A 19408-nucleotide genomic window follows, 5' to 3' on the forward strand; every position below is an offset into this window, starting at 1 on the left:
CTACAGAACAACTCCTTTCATTACGTGGCTAAGTTTTATTTCTGTTTCTCTACTGTTCTGTCAGTGTTACAAGCTGGGAGTGCCAAGCAGCAAGTTTGACTGCTCAGACAGAACTGAGCGCCTACATTGTACCTGTGTCTCTTGCACGCACCAGTGAGGGTGGGCAGAAGGAGCATGGCAGGTGCCTGGTAGAGAGACTCGCAGGCAGGAAGCTGCTGCTTGCCATCCTGGTTTCCAGAAGTATAAGGTTCTTTCAAATTAGAGAGACCCTCAAAATGCAAAATGCAGACATGAATCCTAAACACACTTGAAGCTTTTTTTGCTTATTCCTCATCCTGACCCCAAATACATTCCCAGCCCAAGTTTGAGGGGACCAGCCCAGCACTGGGATGTGGACTGGGACCTCTGATGTTTCACCAGAGGTGAGGGAGCAAAACACAGGGGCTTTCATGTGTGCATGAGCTGGTCTCTGCAGCAAGGATGTGCCTAACACGTCACTTGTCTCCTGATGGCCACCGAGTTACGCTGTATAAGCAGTTCCGTGCAGTTGGGACGCACTGCGTAGCTCTGCTGACCGAACTGTGGGTAATGCCATTGAGGGAAGGTAATAAAACGTGTCCCAGTATGGCTGGAGACATTGGCCTTGCATAGGAAGATGGAACACATGACCTCTTAAAGACTGGCAGAGGTTAAATGTCACCTAGCATCTGAATTCCGTTCTCTTGCAGGTAAGGCTGTATTTCAGCAGCAGGCAAGCAGGTCTTTATCTTGTTGACCCTGCAAGTGCCAGGGGTTTGCCACAAGTTGACTTTTATACTGTTGGTTGTGACATAAACCTAAATTACATGCTTAGTCTGCAATGCTACTGCAGCTGCCAGTTTATCACATGCAGCGACATATTTCTTGTGTGCAGGAGTTCATAAATAGGACAGTTAATTTTGTCTCCAAGGAAAATGTTACTATCTCAAATGGAGGATGGCAGGAGTAACTCCACCAACCTGCTCTTTGGGGTCTCCTTAAGCTGCAAGGAGTGCATGGAGCATCTAGCCTTCACTTTCCAATGGATTTTGCTGCAAACTGGGAACTCATGCTAGCTTTGGAGACACTTCTATGAATAAATGTGAACCATTTCTGGTTTGTGTCAAGTTGTGTGCCTTTGTGGCAAGTATTTACTGTTAGGTAAACTGCAGTAGGTAGGAAGGTATTTACTCCATTTGCTTGTCAGATTTATCTAAAATGGGGAAAAAATTGCTTTGAGTCAAATAAATGTTTTATTCAAGTTGAAACTTTTTCCTTTTCTTTTTAGAAAAATAGTTATTTTTTGATTGAAACTAAATTCTTTTCAAACACTGTTCTGGTACAGACATGTCGAATCAAAACAATCCATGATCTCTTCTGATTTGCACTTGGTTTTCTAGAGCTACTTTTTACTCTAAAAGATGAAAGGAATCTTTACTGTGGCTCCCAACTTGCCCGATTCTCTGGGTTTCTGTGGCAATGCAAGAGTGCTTTAGCATCAGACGGGGGGAACATACAGTCCCCAGCACTGAAATGCTCCCAAAGTTCTCCTCAGCCCCACCCAGGAAAAGCACAGGCAAGCTCCAGCTGTGAAAACCAAATTGTGCAGTCAGTTCAGAGGGGACAACTCCCCTGCAGACCTTATCCAAAGAAGGAAGTGTTCCTCTTGGTCCGAAGCCTCCAGGATACCTTGTTGTTTTACCCAGCTGGGGACTGAGACTGCAAAACACAGTGAGCAGGAAGTCAGCCTAGAGTCAAAGGGCTAAGAGAATCTGCGTTGGTAGAAGCTGCTTTTTTTGAGTAAAATCTGCAGAAATGTGCAGTGCTGTTGCATTTATGTATGACAGAAGCAGCACAGCAGAGTGATTAAAAGTCACGACCAAAGGTTAACAGGTGAGGGATATGAGCTGACGAATGACACGCAGTACGTAACATGTGCGATTATGGTTGGAAACCAGAGCCAAAACCTCAGATGGTTCAATTTAAGAGCATGCCATGGAATTCAATAAAATTATTCTGAGACCTAACTGGCTCCCTATCTTTTCATTCCCTTGGGGGTAGTAACCCCTTCAATATCTGCTTCTTTTGGCACTGGTAAACCAGGAGCTGATGCCAGGTGGCAGCCCAGCTGTGCAGCATCAGTTCTAGTAGACCAAGCCCACACCACAAGGAACAGCATGTCCTTGTAGACCCACAGGATGAGATCACAATTTGCAATTATCATGTGTTTCATTCTACTTTTTTAAAGTGGATATCCCAGACAAACACCTGTCTCAAAAAAAGCACTGTTAAACAATGAAATCTGCTCTGTAGGTCAGTAGATTTTGCACCTCGAAAATGCAAGTACCACAGGTTTTAAACTGAGAAGAGAGCAAACAGGTTGCCTGGTAGCAGTGAGCTAGCAATAGAGCTCTGCATTGTTCCCATCACGGGAAGAGCATAATGGTGCTGGGAGTGGATGCTTTGGCTGTTTGCAGCTCCTTCCAGCTCTGGAAAGCCAAGGATTGCCAGATTGCCAGAAAGGGAAAAAACCCCAACAAATGTCAGACACCAGGTAGCAGTATCTGAAACCCCAAGAGCTACAGGAATCCCAGAACCTGCCTATGTTCAGCAGCCTCTATTGGGAGTAAGTTCTACTTGTTTTCTCAAAGGGGATCTCCCCAGAGGAGTGCTGGTATCTGAATTAGCTACTTCTCATCTGGAGGAGCCCCCACCTTTATGGACTGCATAATGCAGTTCAAGAGAGGGATTCAGCAATGGGGTGTTTCAACTATGAATGCTTTGCCAATATTCAGCATGCTGTTCCATTTACAGCTGGCAGACATTCATACATGGGCAAGGAGACAGGAGAAACACTGCTGTGGCTTTATGCTACTGCAGCCAGCTTTTCTGCTTCCAGTTAATTTAAAAATAAGCCAGAGTGGTTAGTCTCAGAATGGTGGTGGGGTGGGGTGGTGGGGCACTGGGTCCTTCCTCTTTCCTTATATCTCTGAGAGACTCTTTCTACAGCCAACTACAGCTGTCCTGGACATGCGTCCTCTGCAGTTTCCTTCAGAGTGCATCCTCACTGCTGTCAAATGTCGGATTGCTATGGCCTCCCATATTTCCCTCTACTGATATTGCCACAGAATCTGAGAAGAAGGTTTCATTCAGAGGTGGCCAGGCTGAGTCCTGCTCTAACACCCGCTGCAGCCTCTTGTAATGGCTCTTTGAGTGGTACCGGAAGGTCTTTTTCAGAAGCAGCCATAAGGGTCTGTTCTCGATGACAGCCTCCTGTAAAAGCAAAAGCAAAAGGAAGATTCTGGAGGACATGGACAGCAGTTTTCCCTCTTCATCCACAGGACACACACGGGGCAAGGAGTGGAGACCCAGATCTCCCACCCTGTCCTGCTCATCCACAACCCTTAAATAGTCTTTTACTGACCACTTCTCATACCAGCTCCACTAGAAAACCAGGACCAGCTCCTCCTGACACTCTTCAGGATCTGAGTAGAAAACACCAGACTGCCCATATTGCTCTAGCCTGGGGCAGGGCCTGATACATTCCACTCACCAGAGGAAAGAAAAGGTGGTTGGGCCTTGCATTGACTTATATCTGATCATTTAGATGTTGGGCTTTGAGGAAAAACAGTACAGGTGAAGTAGCAGCAATGGCTCCTGTTTTACTAGATATTCCCAAGCTGGGTTGACGAGGAGGGAGAAGGAGTGAGACCTGACCCTTTCGTCTCTCCAATTAGTGCTGACAGGTACATTCAGTGAAGGATGCTCACCTCAACAAGGAAGGACACAGCAAGTGTGACTGCAAGCATTATCACCATGGAGATCCGCCATGTGGTAGGGGTGCAAACAAGCTATGAAAAAAGCAGGAGAAGCTGTTCAACAATATGTGTATGCACTAGACACTGGTGGGAGCTTGTGTCATAGAATCATAGAATCATTTAGGTTGGAAAAGACCCTTAAGATCACTAAGTCCAACTGTAAACCTAACACAGCCAAGTCCACCACTAAACCACGTCCCCAAGTGCCACATCTACATGTCTTTTAAATACTTCCAGGGGTGGTGACTCAACCACTTCCCTCAGCAGCCTGTTCCAATGCTTGACAACCCTTTTGGTGAAGAATTTTTTCCTAATATCCAATCTAAACCTCCCCTGGCGCAACTTGAGGCCATTTCCTCTTGTCCTATCATTTGTTACCTGGGAAAAAGAGAAGGGCACCCACCTCGCTACAACCTCCTTTCAGGTAGTTGTAGAGAGCAATAAGGTCTCCCCTCAGCCTCCTTTTCTACAGGCTAAACAACCCCAGTTCCCTCAGTCACTTTTCACAGGACTTGTTCTCTAGACCCTTCACCAGCTTCACGTCATCAGAAGCCAGAATCCCACACTGGCTGTACACTGCTGATAAGCCAATAGTGCTACTTGTCTTGAGGAATTATTGATAGATGCTTTTAAACCTATGATGCAGCAGAGAGAACTGTACTCCAGAACTGCAACAGGAAATCTAAATGCTTAGTTTCTTTCTAATACAGGAAAATAGTTCGAAATCTGAATATTTCAGCTCCAGCTTCCCACAGCTGGCAGCACCAGCTTTCTGGCTGTCGCTCAACTTATTTTGGAGATGCAGCTCAAATCCAAAATTTGGATCAGCAGTTTCTCCAGGGCAAGGCTATTGCAGAGTTTCTTATTGCCACTCCCTGCTTTTCTCTTCTCAGCAAAACCAGTGTATTGCCTCCAGACAGCCTGGGAGTTTTGCAGTTCTCCCCAAAGGCATTTTAGCCCCTCACAGCTGCAGTGCTGACAATGCCCTGTGTCACCACAGTCCACAACAGGACTAAGACTTGCTTTAAAGTGCCATCTCGTGGCAGATTCTTTAACTGGGTCTGCCCATGAGCCGCTGCTCTGGAAACAGTTACACGGTGAGGCAGCTTTAGCTAGGCTGCTTGGCATTCAAAATCCAGGCCCATAACCCTTGTCTATGTTTCTCTTTCCATGTTTCATTATTTCCAGTTCTAAATCCACTTGCTAACTGTCACGCAAACATACAGGACTGGAAGCACCATCATGCTCAGTACTTGTTATTCAAAGCCACCACACTTCATCATTCTGATTACAAATGTACTAAAAAAAAACAGCTGTGTTTGTTCCTGTGACTCCTACAGGGCTGTGAGAGTGTCACAGTGGAGGAGGTTAACATCTCCCAGCCTCAACATACTAATTGCCAGGTCCACAACCCTGTCCTACAGCCGCTGTAGATCTTATCCTTCCCTTGCATTTTCCCTAGGATGGATTTGCACAAGGCAACTCCCAACTTGCATTCTGCCAGACTAAATAAGCCAAGCCCTATTGTATTTATTAATCAAGAATCAAGATAGATCATTTATTGCCGTGACAGCCCCAACTAGTCTTTCTCTACAATTGTTCTAAACCCAAATGCTGCTTTAGAAAAATGCAGGCTCTCTGAAATTTAAACAGGGAGCCTGAAAATATTGGGGACTGAGAACTGAGAGCTGCTGTGAGTGCCGACTGGCAGATCTTTGCAAGAGGATCTGTGTGCAGAGTAGCACAGCCTGAGAAACACAAGCATGGGGCTTTAAACTTGCAGGGCCTAGCCCCTTTATTCTCCTGGCTTCACAACTATCAAGCCACCAACATACCAAGCAAGGTAAGCCTAGTCATGTCATCTTCTGTTGCATGGACAATGCACTGAAAAATGACAAAGCTGCATGTGTAGCTGTCCAGGCATCAGAATGCACAGGTCTTAGTTTGGAGCTACCGTATCTCCAGAAGGTTCTTCAATCCCATCATCTAAAATCCATCTCTGAATTTGATTTGGTTTTAGAGGTACTATGTACCCCTACAGAAGTCTGTGCCTTCTGTTAAAAACAATCCCAGTGCACTTATAATGGGACTGGCAATAGGAAGAAAACCCACCTGGGAACAATACTCACATCCATCTTAGAGTAGAGGTCATCAATATCAGCAAACACCAAGAAGAGGCAAATGCCCAGCTGCCCTATGAGCACCAGTATGAACATATCTGAAGGGACAAGAACAAGCAAATAAAACCACAGGTTTATGAGCAACCTCAGCTGCTTGCCTTTACTACAGAAAATTGTAATCATTTTCAGTGTCAAACAGTCAAAAAAATAAACACGGGATAGGAAGGAACTTTTAGCAAAATAAAAATGAACAGACTAAAATCCCAGCTTTACTCAGTCAAGTAGATATATGTGAGGCTGGTACAACCCTTGTAGCCACAGATTTAAAATGCCAAATGACTATTTTGAACATTTGATCTGACCTCTCACATCTCAGAAGCCTTAGAATCTACCAGTGAGTCTCACTCTGAGCTCAGTGTCTCCTGTCATTTAGAAAAATGTCCAGGATGTAGTCTTGCTCTTGTTGATATGATTAGGAACTCTGTTCTCAATTACAGTGATATCAAGATTTTGATCAAGATTTTCAGTGATATCAAGATCTAAAAAGTCTAAGTAATGGAGAATCTATTGCCCTCCCTACCTGTAGGCAAATGTTCCACTGATGAGTAAATTAATTTTCTCTTCAGCTGGCATGCACCAAACTTCATCCCTCAGCCACTCACTCTGGTTTTGCCTGATTCTGGGAGACTGATGACCCACACTTCTGCTATCTGGGACGAATGTCCCCTCCTCCCTATAACTATACAAAAACAGCAAAGCCATGAAACCTGCATTTAACTCTTCAGCAAAAAAAGAACTGAACAGAGCTTTGCCTGAGAGACAGCTGCAGGATTTGTCCCACAGAGAAAAAGAACAGCTCTCCTGTGCCTCACTGCAAATTCCAGAACTGCCACAATCACATGTGCTCATCTTCCCTTCAGATGACAGTCTTTCAGAGACAGAACAGACCTACCACACTTCACTACAGCCCCTTCAAGTTATTGCCTCCTTTGATGTTTCCTCTTTAAAGAAGTTACTGGTTGTGGAGTTAGCAAATGCGAAACATCTCTGGTTCTAGAATAGGAAACAGGGCCTCTGCAAATGCACACACTTCATTGTATGTTTTCTTCTGAGATGAGCCCAAAAGAATGCCCTGAACACGACTTCTCTCAAATACTGCTCAACCAGCATGCTTTGAGGAGACAAGCATAGGGCTTTTCCAGAATTATTCTAAAGACTAAAGCAAAGTGAGACCACCTATCTCTTCTTGAGATGCCTTATTCAGGCTGCCTTAAGCAACACGATGCTTCTGCCAGCCAACACCACCTTCCTGCTACTCCTTGAAAGTTTTTATCAAACTCCATTTTTCTGTTTCAGAAATCCAAATGCCAGGTTTTTAGCAGTACAGATGCACAAAGTGTGGGCCCAGCTCAGAGAGCTGCTGGTCACAGGATGCCACTGGCACTGAACTTCTGAAAAGGTGTCCTTTAGTCATTGAGAAATGTAATGTTGGGCTCCTGCTTTGTTGGCTGGCATCACTTTGGACAAGTTTTAATTTTTCCCTAGTTAACTGACCTCCGGTACTCACAGATCCCTTCCTCTCTCCCCATACTTAACAGTTTGTGTAGATGGGTTGCCTGAAAGGCTTTCCCTTAGAAAATACTAGTGCTACGATGAGGCAGTTGATGGTACTTAGCAGCCACACTGTGGTGTTTTCATAGCTCTTGTAGCCATTGTCCGTTTGCCCGTCAGCTCCATCTCTCATCCCATGGAGCCCCAGGCTGGAAACAGAGGAAGAATTCTCCATGTGGTTGTTCACTGAGGGGCAGGCGCTGAAAAAGAGTGTCACACTGGTTAGTGAATGATCACTGTCCTGGTTATTTCCACCAGCTTCCACTACCACTACCAGGAATCCTCCCTCACAGTCATGATTTGCTCCTAATGTCACAAGGATGTAGGTTACTGGCAATGTCCTCAGTCTTACCCACTGGGTTGAGCTTTCTGAACTTGGCAGAGCCTGGGCTCAAACCTGCTTGGATACCCTGGTCTTCCCTGCAGTCAAATACTCTTTGTGCTCAGCAGCATTCTCACCACATGCACTGTGCTGCACAGCAGACTTGCTGGAGAGCTTAGGGACCTGCAGACAACACTGGTTAATGTGTTTGCACCCTGTGGGGAAGCACAGCCTGCAGCTGCTGATCAGCCCTGTAGTTAAGCTGATCAATAGTATGATTCAGACCTGTCCCACTAGGACTGTTCTGTGTCACCCAGAGTCCCAAGAGGGGGCGTACCTGTGTATATCACTCTTGGAATACCAGGGCTGCTCCTGGACCACCACAAACCCAAAAATCTGCATGCTGAGGCTGAAGAGGATGTTAAGTACAACAGAGAGCAGCAACGGGGGTGAGATGAGTTGGCTAGGAGGCCTGTAGGGAACCAGCTTTGGATAGGCACCTGTGAAACTCACTGAAACATGCACAGACATGTTTACTAGTGTGTCCAAGATACAAGCAGTGCTGCTGTATATTACTGACTGTTATCAACAGCCAGCACATTTAAAGTCTATAACGTTCTTTATAATACATACGAATATTATCTCAAGTACAAAATACAGAGCTGTCTTCTTACAAAATCTTATTGATCACAGAAGAGGTTAATTAATGGCATCTGACTATCATGAGGCATTTTTGGAAAATAAAATGTTGGATTTTATTTGACTACTGTCAGGCCCAAGGATTACAAAGATATGATCAAGCTCTCCTGTTCTCTTTCTGTCACTTGTCAACTGTGGCTTGGGATTTTCTGTTGCCCATGTTCTGTGGATTCTCCTAGACTAAGCAGCTACTGCCTGGTTATTTGAGCTGGGAGAGGCCTGCATTAGCTGACACAGCAGGTTTTCCTCTGTTCTTAGGTTTAACAAAATTATCCAGACTTTGAGTAAAAGAGCTATACAGAAAGCCTTGATGCAGTGTTCCAAATGGGCTACTTACAGCAAGGTAGCTTTTGGCACCTGGTATTGTGGCTGCCCCTTTTAGGCTTGATTTAATCAAGGCCTTTTCCAGTTGTCTGTGTTCCAGCAGGGATGGAAGACAGCTGTGGTTTTGCTCTATGCTTCTCAGGCCCCTGCCCTTGCCATTCCCGCTTCTAAACCTCTCCCTGCATTTACTCTATCTCAACAACCCTGTCTCTCTCTTCCCCTCCAGCACTGGTTTCCTCTCTTATTCTTGGCTTACAACTTCCTGCCCTGTAGTATCTGACACATGTCATTTCTTTCTTTTCCATTTTCTTTCCTTTCGTGCCTCCTGCCTACACAGCTTCAACTATGAGTTGGACTCCAAACAGTCGATCCCTACACTTTTTCATTTGGGCATCTATCCTTAGGTATCTTCTTAATCTGCCTTCCTAAACCAACAGGGAAAAGCCTGAATAGACTTTTCACTGCATTAGGACTGTTTTTACTCCTTCTAGAGATAACATCCCAGTTATCAACAACCTACAAGCTCAGCAAATGCACCACTAAGAATTGCCCATTTTATTTCAGAGCTTTTCTCAAACAAGACACCTCCTTAATCCAAACATCCTGTACTCTATGTAGTCTCTCTTCCTTTCTGTACATTTCTAAGGAGGTGAAAAATATTTGAGATCATTTCTCTCATTAATAGATAGGATGACTAAGGGGCTTACTTGTCACACCAATTACAGTGGTAATAGCCAGATCTTGGAACAAAAACTGGTAATTCCCAAAGGAGTTTAGTTGCTGAAAAAAGGAACACAGAGAAAAAAATCACAAATCAGACATTTGCCGTGGGCTTGTTTATATTGTCTCCAGAAAGCCATATTATTTAATGCTCTGCTGTTTGTTCTGAAATGCTACTCAGCAGATAAGGGGACCACACAATCCACCACCCTGCCAATAGATTCATCATCACTGGGCCTTTAGTGAATACCCTCATTTTGTACACTGTTCAGAATAACAACACTTGCAGTTCACTAAATGCAATAAAAAAGAAGGCCATTTGAAGAGATGTGCTCTCTCAGTGCTGGGTGACTTCTGAATGCAAAGCCCTCCTCTCTATTTGAGAAGAAGCCATGCAAAAGTGATTTAAGACACTGCAGGGGATTTTGCTTACTGTCAAGTTAATTCATGCTTTAAATGCTGAATAAATTGCAACAGCATATGCTTACACCAGATTCTCCCTTTCCACAGACATATGCCCTCATCCAGAACATTTTTCAGTATCTCAGCCTTCTTTTTGCCTAGCTTGGATCTTGAGCCCACTGGCTCAAGTTAATAGGAAGAATCCTTCCAGTTTTCAGCTGAGGGTACAGGAGGACCATATGATCACGCCACAGAAGTTTGCAGCTCAGGTAAAGGTAAAGCTCCATACCCTACTTTTATTATGGCTTTTATGCCACGTTTGTCCTACAGGGGAGTAGTAGCTCATCCAGTTCAACATGTTCCCAAGACATACCCAGTACAGTAGGAGAACGCCAAGGTACTGAATGGTGCTGTACAGTGCCATGTACTTGAACATGCAGAAGGAAGTGACGAGGGCAGCACGGCCTTCCCTGTGTGAAGACATGAATAAAAGGCAGCAATCAGGTGATGGATCTGCTCCTGTCGCCAGTCCTCTTAAAACACTGTTGAAAAACTAGGCAGGTGTCACAAGTAGAGAAGTCTCTGCCAGTATCTTGCTAGGAGGTGAAATAAATAAAATCTGTCCTGAATTAAAGTAAAATCTTCACTTGCAAAAATTTGCTGCAAGCAAAAGGGCTTGATTCCAGTCATCTATCTTCCCAACGCTACAATTTACCCCAGCGAGATTTCCTGCTGACATTAATAGTGCAAGTAACAACTCCATATGAGGAAGTACAAAGCCAAGCAGCTGCTCAGTGAGTTCAAACTAACAAGACCTCTCCTCCTGCAGTGAACATAAGAGTATCCAATGAGGGCCACACACTCTCCCTGGTTATTCATCTGCCCCAGTAAGCAAAATCAGGATCCTGGCATAACAGATGCTAAGATTTTGCTTGCATAGGGTATCAGAGGCAGGGCCTAACAGTAGCGTACAGGTTGATTTGCGAACATTTGATTCAGCTTTATGGAGCATTGTTCATTTTGCTATTTCTTTTGCATTTAAAATACTGCCACAATACTGACATAAAGCTCAGCTGTAGATAACCCTCCTCCTGTAGTTCTGAGGGAATTAATATATCTTAAAGGAATTTCAGAAGGCAACTAAGCAAATGGTAATTTCAAGGTCAAAGATACGTACATTCTGGCCTGGTGGGAATACCCAACACTAATATTTGAGAGGAGTGGGAACTATCTCCTTTATGAAATAGGGAACAAAAATCCATGCTTACCTGATTAGCTCTGGCACACATGCTATGCTGGAGGTTCGCGATGTGAAAGGTGAGGCCACAGACGCTTCCTGCTCCGACAGTGATATCCCTGCATGCGCCACTTTCAAAGCCTGAAAGTCACATTCTTCTTCAGCACTTACAAACCAGGAAGACACAGCCACTGACATGTCAGCCAAGAAGTTACCCCTTATTACAGGATGCGTTCTGTGAACAGCAGTCCCTCTTCACTCCCTGGGTGTGCTCCACCCGAAAGGTTCCTCCAATGGGATGTGGTTGAGGCATCGGGTCCAGAAGAATGGGGTGACAGCATGGTAAAGTCCATTTTCCACAGACCCCAAAGCCATCCACTACCAGCTGCAGAAGACAGGTTTGGCTCTGCCTCCTTTGTCAGCACTTATTTACAGTCACACCTTATGAAGACAGACTAGGTCCTCTGTTTGCTTCCCTTGGGAGAATCCTTGGGATTTTATGTTAGGGAAGTGAGTGCTTCACTGCCTAGGTGGCATTTGTCTCACTGCCACAACGATGTGTGAAGTCATGGAGTGAACTGAACCTGCCCAGAAGGGAGTTATGGGTCCCTCCTGAACATGGACCCTTCCTTTTGGGAAAAAAACCTTCTTGCACTTCTAAAATGTGCATTTACAAAAACCTTGTAGGGGTACAGCTGTTCCCTATAGAAACTCCTCACCCTAGTCTTCTCCACCTCCAGACACTGAAGATGACAGAAACCCCAGTGGAGGATCTGGAGAATCCTCTGGAGTTTTTGCAAAGGAAATTAACAGTCCTTAAGACCAGAAACTGCAAAAATCTCTGCCTACGACAGCTCTTGCATGGTAAAGACCACACTGTGGGATCAGGCCTGAATCAGTACTGGTGCCAGTACAGCTGCTCTCTGAATAAGCAGTGCACTCCCATTGCCAGCATGTGCTCAGTTTGGGATATTCTACTGGCATTGCATTCATTTTTTAAATAAATATATTGTAAAGAATTTTCACTTACCCCGCAGTCATTGGCTCCATCTCCACACATGCCCACAAAGTAACTAAAAAATAAAGTGACCTACAGTTCAGTTCTGGGGAAAGTGAGACCTATAAACAGGAGGGAATCAGAGCCTCATCCATGCAAATCATTTATGCAAGTTGTGTGAGTATTTTTTAAAGCCCTTCTGGAAAGCTGAAAGACTGAAATACAAGCCCAGGACTCTGGACTGTGCATGCTCGCACCTCAGATGTGCCTACAGTAAAAAGTTTCTGCTGTGATGGACTGAAGAATATATTAGCATGAAGTTTTATGTTCACTACAGTGAACTCAGTTTCCCACCCTCACTTGGTTTAAGGTCAGCCATAACAGAGGAAAGGACTAATGGTGACAGCCCTGCTCAGAAAGGAAGTACTGCAGGCACTGGTACCTCACATTCACTGGGAACAGACATGAATGGGGACTGTGCTTTGGGGACCAGTCCTGTGGCAGAAGCAGCTGGAGTAGAGAGAGAAGGAGAACATGGGCTGAACATAATATCTGGATGCAGCTCCCCACCCTGAGGCTGAAATAACCTTGTGAAATGATGAGTCCTAAAAGTAAACCCTTATATCTGCAGCATCCAAGTAAAATCAGCCTAGTGCTTCAGGAGCTGACTCATTTGTGTCTTTTACTGCTGAGGCCTGAAGGAAGTTCAGTGCAGGGGAAGTTCTCACTGGGAGGCATTGATGGTGGTCCAGGGAGGCCAGACAGTGGTTGGGGTGCTCACAGCTGCTCACACCAGGCTGATAATCTGAAACAACGTAAAATTTACCCTGCTACAGGGCAAGCCCAGGGGCTAGATAGTCCAGTGGGGGTCTTCAAAATACTTGGGAAACAACTGAATAACAGGGAACCAGATACCTGAGACTCAGGAATATATATACACCTCTGTGACTGTGAGCAGCACAGGGCACACCAATCCAGACTGACCTGCCATGTTTTCTAACCCATCACACTGAGTCAGCAATAGTGCAGTAAAAAGACTACTGACATCAGAAAAGCTGCAGTGCTGGGACATATTCCTAAAAACCTTGGGTAGACAAGTGCCCCTCCTTCAGGCCCAGAAAGATAAGTAAGAATGATGGATGATGTGAACAAATGAAACCCAGAATCATAGGAGTGTCAGATCCTTGATGGGTTGCCAAACCAACATGGACTTCAGTGTCTCTTCTTCAACAGGCTTTTGGAATTTAATTGCCAATCTGTATGTCTGTGGAAGTTTCAGGTTTGTGCACTTCCAGAAGGAAATGCTATGTTAGACAAAAGATTTTACTAGAAAAAGCTTTTTTTTTTTTGCTAGGAAAAGCTATGTTAGACAAGCTTTTACTAGGCTCTTTTCAAGCCTGGAAATTAATCAAACACTTCGTAACTCTTAGTGCTCATTATGAACTTACTCCAGCTTTTGAAACTCTTCTACAAGGCTGGATTTCTGTCCAGGAGACATTCTAGCAAAAACTGTTCCATTCAGCAGGAGCTGTAAGGAGAAAAAAGGAAGTGATTTTTAAGAACTTGAGGTAAGAGTCACAGTGATTTCAGTGATAATCTGGAATAGAAACCACCAAAAATTCACATTTCCAAACAACTGATGCTAGATTCCAAAGCAGGAAAGGCTGATGATCAAAGATGAAAGGTACCTTAATTAATATTTTGAAAACATAACAGTTACAGTAAGGACAAGAGGCCTGGTGTGTTATTTGAGTTACCTGATGAACAAAGATTACCAGGCAGGGATTTACTAGCAGACAATTCATGAGACTATTGTTTCCATAAAACAGACAAGTCATGCTGAATTGCACGCTGTGTAATACCAAGTTTTCTCCTGTTCTTCAAAACATGACAGAATCAGTGCTGTGCAAGGGCCAGGCATATGGGCACAAATGTTTTAAGTCATATCCTCACACCATGAAGCAGGTCTGCTTCTCTCACACACAGAAAAAAATCCAGAGGTTTTCAGACCCTTCCCCATACATTAATATCAGAGATTCATCCAGCCCGTTAAGTATTTCAGTATTAGAATTGTTCCCAAAATATGTCCTGGTACAGATCTCTTCAGCAAATTATATCAAGACAATCTGAATCTACTGAACAACAAGCCTACTCCAGTTAAATAATCCAGATTTTACCTTTGGAAGTAAGGGCCTGAAATGCTGCGCTACAATTTGGTAAGATTTTCCACACATGGCAAAATGATACTGGCCTGATCCCAGTGCCAGCCTGATTCTTCGTTCAGTCTGACAGTCATCCTCCTATAAAATAAGACAGAATGAGTGCTGCTCCCCGGCCCTCAAAAGCTACTACATGCATTTACACAAGCACTACTACAGACAAAGAAAAGGACATACCATGGGGAGGGCACTTGTGAAGATCTGGGTTCAAGGCCCATTGCCTTTGCCTGGATTTGTAAAGGGATTTAGACCTATAATGCCATTCATTTCAGTGTGAACTGGGTGCTTCATATGTCTTAAAAGCTGGCCCTCGGCATTGCCACATTTGACACAATTTACGTAACAGTGCCAATCTGGTGGGCTGCACTGTGAGTGAGAGGGGCTAGAGAGAGAATACGGGCACGATAGCTAGGCATGCTTTTTTGCAGTGAAAGACAGTGAAGATGCTGTTCAGGTTGAGCTTTGGTAGAAAGGAGCCCCTCAACAGCCCCTGCAGAGGTGTCCTACCATCTGCTTGACTCTAATTTTTCTCAGAGAAGAGTCAGCACCTTCAGACATACTCTTTAGGGAGGGAGTAACTGGTCTTTGTCTCTGTTTCTTTGTGAAGATGTTTGCTGAAATATAATTCCTTAGCATAGCTAGCCTATGTTTTACTGTGTACATGCAATTTCTCAACAGTTAATCTGTGTTTTAATTCTGTAGGTATGGGGAAGTGCTAATTCTCTACCTGCTTGAACAGAGCTGGTTCATTTAGTGCAGTTCCACAGATTTTAAGTCCACATCTACGCTATCAAATTTACCTCGCATGGAAAGAAAACATCCTTTAAACTGGCATCAGCTAAGCATAAGGGCTAGAGACAAATCTTTCCTGGGTTTCTGCAAAGCTGTTCTCAAACCTAGCTAGGCAGTTAGAAAAAATGTATTCACAAGATCCTATCCTAGGAAGAAAGCTCCAGGGGAGTACATTTTTATAAAGATCCCTTCTTTTTAAACACTTTTCTAGCACATAACATTCTGACATGCAGACGATGGTGAAAGATGGGTCTCTGTTATACTAGCATAATCCCACTGCATTATTTAAAGCATTCTAGTTTAGTTTGTTTTCCTGCTTCTTATATGCTCACCAAGCTTCCGTAATCTTCAGTTTTGTTTTCTTCTAGTGGTTTCCAGGTTACAGATGCTGAAAAAGATCCAGGTATTTTGTTTGCTTCCACAAGAATCACTCTGTTTGTTGGAGAAATCATCCCAGCATTTTTGGCAACAGTTACAGCTGTCTGAATGTTGTCACCTAGAAAAATCAAGAGGAGTGTTATCTAAAAATTTCTGTAATGAGCAGTTGTTTATGGAGGAAACATTAGCCTTTTCCTGATTTCCAAGTTTTCAAATATATCTGCAAGAATCGGTAAGATTTCAGTGTATGTGCCTAACAAAGTTTTTGATAAAGATCAAAACTTTGCAGATGAGGTCTGTCTCAATAATTTAACGTATTTTCATCAGGAGATTAAGTATTTTCATATTCAGCTTGAAGAAATACAGATGGGGAATGTGTTCCTAGATTATGTGTTTTAGATAAAAAACAGTAAGGGATTCACTGCTATGTTGCTGTTATTATCACTGATTCTCAACAATGGGTCTTAGGTGGCTTTGGTGTAGGATGTGTACTGAAAGGGGTGAAGCCCAAGAAGACTAGATCTGTGTGACTCCTGGAAAAATGTCTCTGGACCATGGAAAAACTGGGGGTTATCCTACCCAAATCCAAACCAGCCCTTCAAGAAAAAAAATGGGATAAATAGGGACTGGTAGCCATGAGTTACCATATGTCATAAGGTTCAGTGATTTGTCCTGGCATCCATGCTCCATCTCTGCTCATTCATGACAAAAGGATTTCATGAGGCCCTATAAAGAAAGGATCTTGCATGACATGTCATTGTGCATGTCATCTGATAACCTTACCAGGGAGAACAAATGGACTCACTGGAAAGCATCAGAGGAACAGGAAGGCTCTGATCTGTGGTGAAACAGGGACAGACCAAGAGTTAGGTATCTGACACAAGCTGATGAAGTTGTCAGGGACATAAGCCTGCATGATTCAGCTTATGTCATTATAACAACACAGATGCATCTTGGACTATAATTTTCTGAAAGATACAAATGTCTGTGCCTTCCTACCAGTGGTGGTAACAAAGCAGCAGACTGTTCACTCGGACATCGTTGAACTCCCTGGCTGGCCAGTGGCCACATAAATAATCCCCCCTTTTTTACATACCTGTGACCATAACACTTCTGATGCGAGCAGCACTGAGCTCTTCCAGGACAGGTCTTGTCTCCCTCTTTAATCGATTCTCCATTATCAGCAGACCCAGGAATGTCAGATCAGATTCTACCTCTTCCCTAACAGTGAAGAACACAAACAGATATAATTCTTCTTTTTGCCTTTGGCTTGTTTTTGCATTGAATTTGCTGATAGCCAGTTATAACTGTTAACCATCCCACCTAACTCAAAAGAATTAAAATAACTTGTTAGTTTTCAGCAGTCCCAGGCCGTCTGTCTTTTGTGATGCTGTTTCAACACCAGCAGGGTTGGCTTCCCACTGGCAGCAGTATGGAGGATCTTCACTTGATATTTCATCCTTCTGTTCTCTTCTTTCCTTATTCTAAAGAATGAGTGCAGTACACAGCCAGCTTCCAGCTTGTGTTTGCTTAATTACCAAATCAAAAAAGAGCCAATTTCGACCTACCTGCTCCACATAGCAACATGAAGCCTGATGGGTAAGTTGGACTGTTTTCCATTCATGCACCACCCTTAGCCAGCATGAAAACTCACCCTGAATTTCCTGCAGGATTCCCAAACTGTGGTGGTCTGATTTGGAAAGTTCATGCACACTAGTCCTTCTCATTTGAGGACTGTACAACAAAGAAACACACCTTAGTAAATGTATCTGCTACTCTTGACAGTAGGGCCTGAGCAAACAGCATGTGGGAACTCCAGTTGTGTTGTCTCCTACTCTTTTCTTTACACCTGTGCTATTGCTGCTTTTACAGTTGAACACATGCAGTAGAGAACAGAGTTTGGTAAGCGATGCCATCCCTGAGTCATAAACTAGAGGTCTCTTGGGGAGACATGTTGACTCTGAAGAGTCTGAAAAAAAGAAAAGCTTTCAAACATTTATTTTAGCCACTGTAAGAAGGAAGGAGGAGGTGATGCCAAACACCTGCATGGCAGGCAGAGTAGCTGAGTCAGGTGGTGCCTGAATAGTTACTGCTTTCACAGCAGATGTTGTGTTCAATCTCCAATTTTCTTTTTTCTCCTGGCAGTATACATATCATGCATGCTATAACTGCACACACAACTGCAAACTCTGGGCCATATCACTCACGTTTGCCCACTGGGTTGAATAGGTCTGTCACGACACCTGTCACAAGAACTAAACAAACCACTTGCACTTTGCCTCAGTGTCACTGGCCCTTTCAGCAAAGCAAAAAGGCCTATGAAAGAACAAGTGAGCCCCATTTGGATTAGGACCTGCAGCTAGTAAACAGAGAGGACAGCAGATGCTAAGTAACCACAAATGTTTCATAAGGGATGTTTCTGGAGTATCACAGGCAAAAGCTAGAGGGATTTGGGTAAAAGCATATGGATTCACATGTAGGTGTTCTTGTGTGAGGCTTGTGGAAGACTAATACCATGAACGCAGCAGAAGGGTTTGCTGGCTTCTCTAGAATCTAAAGAGAGCTAAAGCTAGAAAGCTAAAGGATTGGACCAAGATAGCAGCAGAAGATAGTCTGCTGACTTTGACTGGAGAACAGGTGGTGTAATGGGGTCATCTGCTGCCTTTGCTTAATCAAGGAGCCAGGATAACAACAACAACAACAAAAGACTTCTCTTCAGCTGAAAGCATGGATAAATTTGCAAGGAGATTAGTAGAAATGATGCACTGAGTGAGGGGTGTACTAGACTTCAGAGTGTACTAGAGTTATATTTTCTATGTTGGTCCAAAGTTAAGAAATGTGTAAGGATTCTGGGCATATGCTATAAGCATGGGGTAGTGAAGTGCCCTCTACACATTCTCAGACAGACCTATATCCAGATAGTAAATCAGATTCTCTCTGGCCTGAATCTAACAAAACTCTACTACAGCACTGCTCTTGGCAGGGGTGTTGTGATACTGGTACAACTACGTGAGGCACCACTAGCCCATGGCTGAATGTGGCTGATAAGCAGCAGTCTATGGCTTACCTTGTTAGATTAGTAGATTGCTTCCCAGGCTGTAGAGATTTACATGCCAGTCCGATGACCCTAAAGCCCTTCGCTGTGTAGAGCAGAAGCTTGCTTTCAAAGTTCGATGGGACTGTGCAAAAGAGGAAAAGACAGTTCATCAGGGCATTTGACTGCCTTCTAATACAAGGAAGCCTTGGAGCAGGGAAGGTTCCCATCCCAGAGGGCAGGCACACCTAGAGTCTACTAATAGGCCAAGGACATCAAGGAAAGCTTCTGAACTGAACTTTGCTCAATAAGAAAATCATTGCCTCTCCTCTGTCACTTTGCACTTAGGATCCTAAACTATGCTGGCAAAGACTTACCTTCTTCCAGTGAGTCATGAAGGAGCTGCGCTCTTCTATCAGCCCTCCCAAGGCTTGGAGAAAAAAGAACTTTTTTTGGTGTATACTGGACCAGTAGACAACTTTTCCAAATATCTATTCTGGCAGAGACTGTACACCTTGTACAAGAGTTGGTACTTGCTTTTATCTCTTAGCAGTCTGTCTTTGCTGAGAAGGGCTGTATGAGAGCTTAGCCTTAGACTTGGAGCACAACAGAGAGACTCTAACTTTTCAGGCTGAAGTAAAAGGTCTTAGACCCAGAAATCTCATTTGGACCTTCCACTTCACTGCACCATCGAAAGTCACTTACATGTATGTGTTT

General features: G+C 43.9%; 1 protein-coding gene across 12 annotated transcripts in view; it reads right to left on the reverse strand.

The window, feature by feature from the left end:
- Positions 1-1252: 1252 nt before the first annotated feature.
- LOC141946982 (putative cation-transporting ATPase 13A4) overlaps positions 1253-19408 on the reverse strand; it is a 44115-nt gene continuing 25959 nt past the window's right edge. For 4 of the 12 annotated variants that reach the window (XM_074877454.1, XM_074877451.1, XM_074877457.1 and 1 more), the window contains 15 exons: positions 18725-18836; positions 16754-16878; positions 15612-15775; positions 14446-14568; positions 13717-13796; positions 12302-12344; positions 11303-11412; positions 10408-10504; positions 9620-9692; positions 8227-8401; positions 7553-7767; positions 5966-6054; positions 3789-3869; positions 3239-3291; positions 1253-1737 (listed from right to left, as the gene is read on the reverse strand). In XM_074877454.1, coding sequence (XP_074733555.1) covers positions 1428-1737; positions 3239-3291; positions 3789-3869; positions 5966-6054; positions 7553-7767; positions 8227-8401; positions 9620-9692; positions 10408-10504; positions 11303-11412; positions 12302-12344; positions 13717-13796; positions 14446-14568; positions 15612-15775; positions 16754-16878; positions 18725-18836 — 1850 coding nt within the window. In that variant the 3' untranslated portion in view covers positions 1253-1427. Of the gene's footprint in view, positions 1738-2228; positions 3292-3788; positions 3870-5948; positions 6055-6536; positions 7768-8226; positions 8402-9619; positions 9693-10407; positions 10505-11302; positions 11413-11496; positions 11657-12301; positions 12345-13716; positions 13797-14445; positions 14569-15611; positions 15776-16753; positions 16879-18724; positions 18837-19408 lie in introns of those variants that run through there. The other 8 variants (XM_074877453.1, XM_074877452.1, XR_012629983.1 and 5 more) reach the window with 8 other exon arrangements.

This window comes from Strix uralensis, chromosome 9, assembly GCF_047716275.1.
Source record: "Strix uralensis isolate ZFMK-TIS-50842 chromosome 9, bStrUra1, whole genome shotgun sequence".
In the NCBI taxonomy this organism is placed as follows: domain Eukaryota; kingdom Metazoa; phylum Chordata; class Aves; order Strigiformes; family Strigidae; genus Strix; species Strix uralensis.